This window comes from Marmota flaviventris, chromosome 1 (assembly GCF_047511675.1).
Source record: "Marmota flaviventris isolate mMarFla1 chromosome 1, mMarFla1.hap1, whole genome shotgun sequence".
NCBI classification, from domain to species: domain Eukaryota; kingdom Metazoa; phylum Chordata; class Mammalia; order Rodentia; family Sciuridae; genus Marmota; species Marmota flaviventris.
The window spans coordinates 213,088,243-213,095,966 of NC_092498.1; the positions used below are offsets into that span (position 1 = coordinate 213,088,243).

General features: G+C 38.2%; 1 protein-coding gene across 1 annotated transcript; it reads left to right on the forward strand.

Moving 5' to 3' along the window:
- Nucleotides 1–6,583: 6,583 nt before the first annotated feature.
- Nucleotides 6,584–7,522, forward strand: LOC114107863 (olfactory receptor 7D4-like). The gene has a single exon (XM_027955332.2). The coding sequence runs from the start codon at nucleotides 6,584–6,586 to the stop codon at nucleotides 7,520–7,522; it is 939 nt and encodes a 312-aa protein (XP_027811133.2).
- Nucleotides 7,523–7,724: the final 202 nt, after the last annotated feature.

Here is a 7,724-nt window from a genome sequence, read left to right on the forward strand (position 1 = left end):
TTTGCTTAACATATTATTGTTCCTAGTATGTTAATAGTTTAGTCTTTTAAATATCATACTAAAAATCTCTGATTTATATACCACTGTGGACAGTATTAGAATATTCTGAATTTGACTGTTTTACTCGTGAGTTTTATACACTTCCATATGTTTTTGTTTTACTCATTAGTGGGCTCTTGTTCAGCTTGAATAACTCTCTTGAGTATTTAAGGGACAACTGGTGGTGATGAACTCTTTGACTCCTGTTTTCGTGTAAAGTCTCCTCCACTTCTGAAAGCCTGCTTTATTGGTTAGAAGACCCCTAATTGGAAGGCACAACATATACAAAAATTAACTAAAAAATGTTCAATAGTTTTAGTGTAATGGTTAAAATCATAAAAATTCTTAGAAGAAAACAGAGTAATGTCTTCATTATCTTAGATTCTGCAATGGATTTTTACATCCTACATCAAACAAATGAGAAATAAAGCAAAAAATAGTTACATTGGAACTTATCAAAATCAGAATCTCTATGCTTCAAAAATCATCAAAAAGAAAATGAAGCATATTAGGAGCATAAAATGAAGAAACAGAGAAGAATGGAAATGTATAAAGATGCGAACATAAATGTATAAAGATGCAAAACATAAGTCTATAAACATAATGACAGTTCAATTTGTGGTTAATTAATTTTGACAATTTGACATTAACACACAGTGGGAAGAGATCATCTCTCCAGTCAATTGTGCTAGGAATATTGGATTTCCATATGAGAAGAGGTACATCAGACTGTATGTCACACTATACATGCACACAAATCAAAATGGATGAAAGACATATGAAACTCTTAAAGTACTAAAAGGATTTATAGGATAAAGCTACAGGATTCATTTGGGTAATGATTGTTTTATATAAGCAAACATTTTGACAGAAGAAGCAAAAATAATAAAATGAGGTTGCATCCCATTGAGCAATTTCCACAGAGCAAAAGAATCGACCCAGAGAGTGAAAACACAGTCTGCAGAATGGGAGAATATACTTGGAGATCATAACCAGATAAGAGATAAACAGAGAAAATAGACAGAAATCAAACAACTCAATAGTGAGAAAACAAACAGCTTCTTTAAAAGTGGGCTAAGGACCTGAATGGACATTTCTCAGAAGAAGACGTACATGCACACAGGATGGTTTGGTCAGTTCCGTCCCCCGTTCTTCCCTTTTCCAGCCCCGCCTGCCTCTCCTCTATACTGCATTAATTTTAAGTGAAACTATTAAATAAATTAAAAATAAAACAGAAACCAATAGGTAGAGGAAAGGGAATAAAGGAAGGAATGAGAGGGGGGAAAAGAGAAGTACTAAGGACTGAATTGGGGGAAATCAGAGCTCATGCTTGTAAGACGGTGTCCAAAAAAGTGCTAAAATTCATAAGGAATAATGAAAGACCCAGAATTCCCCAAGCAATTCTGAGCAAAATGAGCAATGTTGGAGGTATCCCAATACCTGACTTCAAATTATATCGCAAAACTATCATGACAAAAGCAGCCAGGTCCTGGCCTAAGAATGTACATGCAGACCAAGGGAAGAGAAGACAGAAACAAACCCAGGCAGATAAAGTCATCTGACCTTGACAAAGGCAAACAAAGGAGCCCTTGTAACAAAAGGTGCTGGGAAAACTGGAAATCCGTACATAGAAGAATGAAACCGGATCCCTATCTCTCAACTGCACAAAAGTCAACTCAGAATGAATGGGAGATCTAGGAGTTAGACCAGAGACTTTACAACTCCCAGAAGAAAACACAGGCTCAGTGCTCCAACATATGGGTTCATTAGAACCCTAAAAGAAATAATACCAACAATTAATAAACAGGATGGCATAAAATGAAAAAGCTTTTACACAGCAAGGGAAATAATTAAGAATGTGAAGAGAGAATCTTCAGAATGAGAGAAAATCTTTGCTACTCTACTCTACTACTTAATCTCACTCCTGTTAAAATGGCAATCATTAAGAATGCAAATAACAATAATCACTGGTTTGGAGGTAAGGAGAAAGGAACACTTGCACACTGTTGGTAGGAATATAAATTTTGCACAGCCACTGTAGAAATCACTACAGAGATTCCCCAAAAATCTATGAATGGAACCACCATAGGACACAGCTATACCACGTCTTGGAATTTATTTAAAAGAACTAAAATAAACCAATAAAAAATTCAAAAGAACTAAAATCAGCATACATAGTGATATGTACAGTACAATAATTCACGGTAACCAAGTTATGGAATTATGTAGGTGTCTGTCCATGGATAAATGGATAAAGAAAATGTAATGTATGTGCATGATGGAGTTTTATTCAGTCATAAAGAGGAATGAGATAAAGCCATTTTAAGGGACTTGAATGGAACTGAAGAGCATAATGTTAAGTGAAATATGCCAGATTTGGAAAGTCAAGGGTTATATGTTTTTCAATCATATATAGAAGCTAGAGAGGGAAAAAAAGTAGAAGGGAGCTCTTTTGGAAATGGGAGGGGTTGAGAAAAGGGGTTAGTGGGAGGAGGAGGTTAAGGCAAGAGGAGGTACTGCAGAATGAAGTCTATGAAATCTACATTGTAAATGATAATGATAGCCTAAAAGACCAAAAACCACATGACCATTTTTAATAGAGGTAAATGCATTTGACAAAATTCACATGCATTAGGATGGAAACCCCCCAAAATGAGATACAGAAGGAATGTACCTCAGTGCAAGAAATGCAATATAGACAAACCATAAGTAATACATATTTGAACAGGAGGAGGTGAAAGCTTTTCCTGTCATTTCCAGACCAATACATGGATACCCACACTTGCCACCACCACTGAACACACCTCCAGAAGGAAGTAAAGATAAAGAAAGAAAATCCATTAAAATTCGGTGGGGGGGAGGGATGATACATTATCCTGTGTGCAGATGACAAGATTTTATGTGCAGAAAGCTCAAGAGATCCACTGAAAGAATGAATATATGAATCCAGCTAAGTTACAGAATACAAGGCTAATATCCACCAATTGGTAGCGTTTCTATACAGTAGCAGTGAAGTGCCTGGAAAGAAACCAAGAAAAAATAACTATAAAATAATAAGTACAAATGGTCTCTAGGAAAGGGGAAAGATCTCTGTGTTGAAAAGCATAAAACATGGATGAAAAACACGGAAGTGAAAAACTAAATAGAGAAATGCTATGTTCTTGGATTAGAAGAATTAATATTGTTAAAGTTTCCCTAATATCTAAAGTGATTTGCAAGTTTAATGCAATCCCCATCAAAATCCAGATTATATTTTTCAATTCCATAGAAAAATATTTAAATGCTCTTAAAAATCACAATCACTAAAGCAACCTGGGGCCAAAGGCAATGGCTAGAAAACAAACAACCCAATTTAAAAATAGAAAAAGACCTCAGTGGACTTTGCTTAAAAGAAGACACGAAAATGCCAATATCACCAGGCATCCAGGTAATGCAAATCAAAACCAGTATGAGACAGCGCCTCACACCTGTGACAATGCTTCATCAAAAGGTGGAAGATAACTGTTGATGGAGATGTGGAGAAAAGGAAAGCCGTGCAGGCTGTTGGTGGGGTTATAAATCAGTACAACCAACAACCAAAGTAGCTAGGAATGCAGAGGTCCCTCAGAAAGTTAAACACAGAATTGCTGAATGATGCAGCAACCTCACCATGGGATATCTGTCCACAGGACATAAATTTAACATATTGAAAACACATGTGCTTTCCCATGTTTATTGAGGCACAATTCATGATAACCAAGATTGGGAATCAACCTAAGAGTCCATCTATGTATACATAACAGGATAAAGAAAACGTGCTGTGTGTGCAGACAGACAGACACACACACACACACACACACACACACACAGGAGGGTATCTCTCTCTCTCTCTCTCTCTCTCTCTCTCTCACACACACACACACACACACACACACATACACACACGCACGATGGTACTTAGGCATAAAAAAGGAAATCCTGTCATTTATGAGAATGTGGATGAACCTGGAGGATATTATATTAAGAAAGATAAACCAGGGACAAGAAGGTCACTACTCACTCATGGAATTTTACAAACTTGATCTCAGTAGAAAACTAGAGCAGTTGAGGGTGGTGTTGGGGGAGAAATACTGGTCACAGGAGACAAAAGTCCAGTTAGACAGGAAGAGTAAGTTCAAGAGAAGTGCTCTCATGTGGTGACTCTAGCTAATGATTTGTATTCTTGAAAAATTCGGAGTGGATATTAAATGACTTACCACAAAAATGACACCAATATGAGGTAGTGTATATGTTAATTTCTTAGATTTAACAGTTTTTCAGTGTGTGATGCTTCTAAACAGAAGGTCATACACAATAAACACCATCCTGTCCATTAAAAATTATGAAATTCAAAAACAACAAAAATAATTAAGAAAAAGGAAAGGATGGAATTCTTTCCACTCATAACATTGTGGACACCAATGATCCATTCAATCTCCAAAGACAATTTAAGGGAGATGTCATAGAAAGTTCCTAGGATTGTGTCCTTGTAGAAATTCCTCCTTCCTTAGGGGACAACTTGTGACTTTCAAACCTGACAAAAATCAGTGAGTTTGCCATTTCTTAACTGATTGGGCATAGATAAATACAAAATTTACTGAAAATTTTCCATTCTGCTATCTCCTTCATACTCCAAGGGAGCAGAATTATTTGGATCTGGAGAGATAATAGAACAATCTAGTTAATTAGGAGCTCTGAGAATTCCACACTTGAGAGGACAGAAACCTTAAACATGGCCCTGTTGGCCTTCACCTGTGATTCTCAGATGCAGCCTCCTTGAAAACCCAAGTGGGCTTCCCTGGGAGAGAGAGGGGGGAGAAGAGAATGCATCAGCCTTAGCTCTCAGAGCTAGTGGGTCACAGTGAGGCTAGGGAGCAAGGAAGGGGTGTGGGGAGGACCTGGATCCTGGGCTCTGCTCCAGAATGAGGATACTGGGATGCCCCAGACTTACCTACTCTTTGAAGCTGTAATCCCTGCACCTTGAAGGAATTTTAGCCATTACCTGAGCTATTTTATCACAAAACATACCTATCCAAGAGCAGAAAGAGCAAGAACACTCTCACACATGCATTGTGTTTGAGTTTAATTGAGTATTATTTTCTCCTCCTATCTATGTGGTCCACATTCTTATTCCTCATGTTGGAAGAGTTCACCAGACAGGCATTCTCTGAAAGTAGGAGCCATGAGGATCTCCATTAATTAGGAATGCTGTACAGTGATCCTAAGGTAATAACTATTATATTTTTGGGGTGTGTATTTTTATTTTTTAAATTTTGTTGCATTTTAGTTTATTTATTTATTTATTTTTGTTTTCAGGGACACTTAATCACTGAGCCACACCTCCAGCCCTTCTTATTATTTATTTTGAGAAAGGGTCTTACTAAGCTGCTCAGGGCCTTGCTAAGCTGCTGGGGCTGGCTTCGAACCTGTGATCTTCCTGCCTCAGCTGCCTGAGCCACTGGCATGACAGGTGTGTGCCACTGTGCCTGGCAGGTTTGTTGTATTTATGATGATCATCATTTCATCCTGATTGCTGCCTGACTTAAGGGGATGTTGCTAAATGATACTCATGCAGGAAAAATGTATTGTGATGTTAAGAATAGAAGTTCACATTTAAGTATTCATCAAATGTCTCAGGAACCACAATAGAACAATTATATCATCATGTCATTACATTTCTTTATTGGTCCTATCGTGTAGGAAATATTTACTACTACTACTACTGGAGAGATGAAGCATTCATAACTAATAGAATTTAGATGACTTTCTCAAGGTCATACATAATAAGATGGGTAGGCAAAAATCTACTTCAGGAAGTCTGACTCAAGAACTCAAGAATTTTGCAGATCAAGCTCTATTCTGCTTGTTGAGAGAGCTACTTATACAAAACAATCATCATAAAGTAGAATAATAAAAATAATAACAACAGGTATCACTTATTCTGAATTCCACTGAATAGGAATTTTTAAATTTAAAAACAAGAAATAATAATAATAATAATAATAATAGTATCTTTAGTTTAAAATAGGTAGTGACTTAGCAATCACACTATTAGGAATTACTAAGTCATAGAATAAATGTTGTTATTACTTCTAAGTCCATGCTTTATTATTATAATAGAGCTATTTCAATTAAGGAAATGTGGGGATTATCAAGGAAAATATGAAATTTGTTCAAATATTCTGGATGGGTCATAACAAAACAAAATTATCTCATTTTAAGTTATTTCATTTTAAATTTTAAAAAGGGAATTGAAACAGGTGAGTAGACATAAAATGAGAGATTTCTGCTGAATTAAAGAAAGTCTGGATTGTTATAGACATGCAAAAGTGAATTGAGTTACCATTTAGCTACATGAATCACTATGGGAAGGAATCAGGCATGCCAAAGGACGTCCACCTGAGGGTGACATTGTGAAGGGAGGATTACTTGATATCCAGTTGTATTGTTTTTATTTGATTGACCTTTTAACTTTGCTTGTTTGTGTTTAACTTTTGTTGATTTCTCAAGGGGAATAGACAGCTTCATGGAAGTGGAGAACCACACAGTCCTATCACAGTTCCTCCTCCTGGGACTGTCAGAGGATCCAGACCTGCAGCCTATCCTGTTTGGCCTCTTCCTGTGCATGTACCTGGTCACAGTGCTTGGGAACCTGCTCATCATCCTGGCTGTCAGCTCTGACTCCCACCTCCACACCCCCATGTACTTCTTCCTCTCCAACCTGTCCTTTGTGGACATCTGTTTCACCTCCACCACGGTCCCCAAGATGCTGGTGAACATCCAGGCACAGAGGAAAGACATCTCTTACACAGAGTGCCTCACTCAGGTGTATTTTTTTATGTTTTTTGCTGGAATGGATAATTTCCTACTGACCGTGATGGCTTATGACCGCTTTGTGGCCATCTGCCACCCCCTGAATTACATGATCATCATGAACTCTCACTTCTGTGTCCTCCTGGTTCTGACATGTTGGCTCATCATCTTCTGCAGTTCCCTGCTTCACATTCTACTGATGAAGAGGCTGAGCTTCTCTGTAGGCACTGAAATCCCACATTTCTTCTGTGAATTAGCACAGGTTCTCAAGGTGGCCAGTACTGATACCCTCATCAATAACATCGTCTTGCTTGTAGCAACAGCACTCCTCTGCGTGTTTCCCGTCACTGGGATCCTCTTCTCCTACTCTCAGATTGTCTCCTCCTTAATGAAGATGTCCTCCTCTGTGGGCAAGTCTAAGGCATTTTCCACCTGTGGGTCCCACCTCTGTGTGGTCTCCTTGTTCTATGGAACAGCACTTGGGGTTTACCTCAGTTCTGCTGTGACCCGTTCTTCCAACAAGAACACAGTCATTTCAGTGATGTACACTGTAGTCACCCCCATGCTGAACCCCTTCATCTACAGCCTGAGGAACAAGGATGTGAAGGGGGCCCTGGGGAGACTCCTCAGCAGAGCAACCTCTGGTCCTTGAGGGACACTGACCTCAGAACTATGTGGATGCTTGGGTCTCTGAGGCAAAGGCTGTGAGTTTACATAGCATGACCCTTTTCTCCCCTGAAAAACATGCTTCTTCCTATTTCCATTCCAGAAACACCTTTGACTTTGCTTGTATAAGAGTTTGTATTGGTTTCTCCTCAACCACTTCATCAGTACATCCTTTGTAAGTTTTCTCC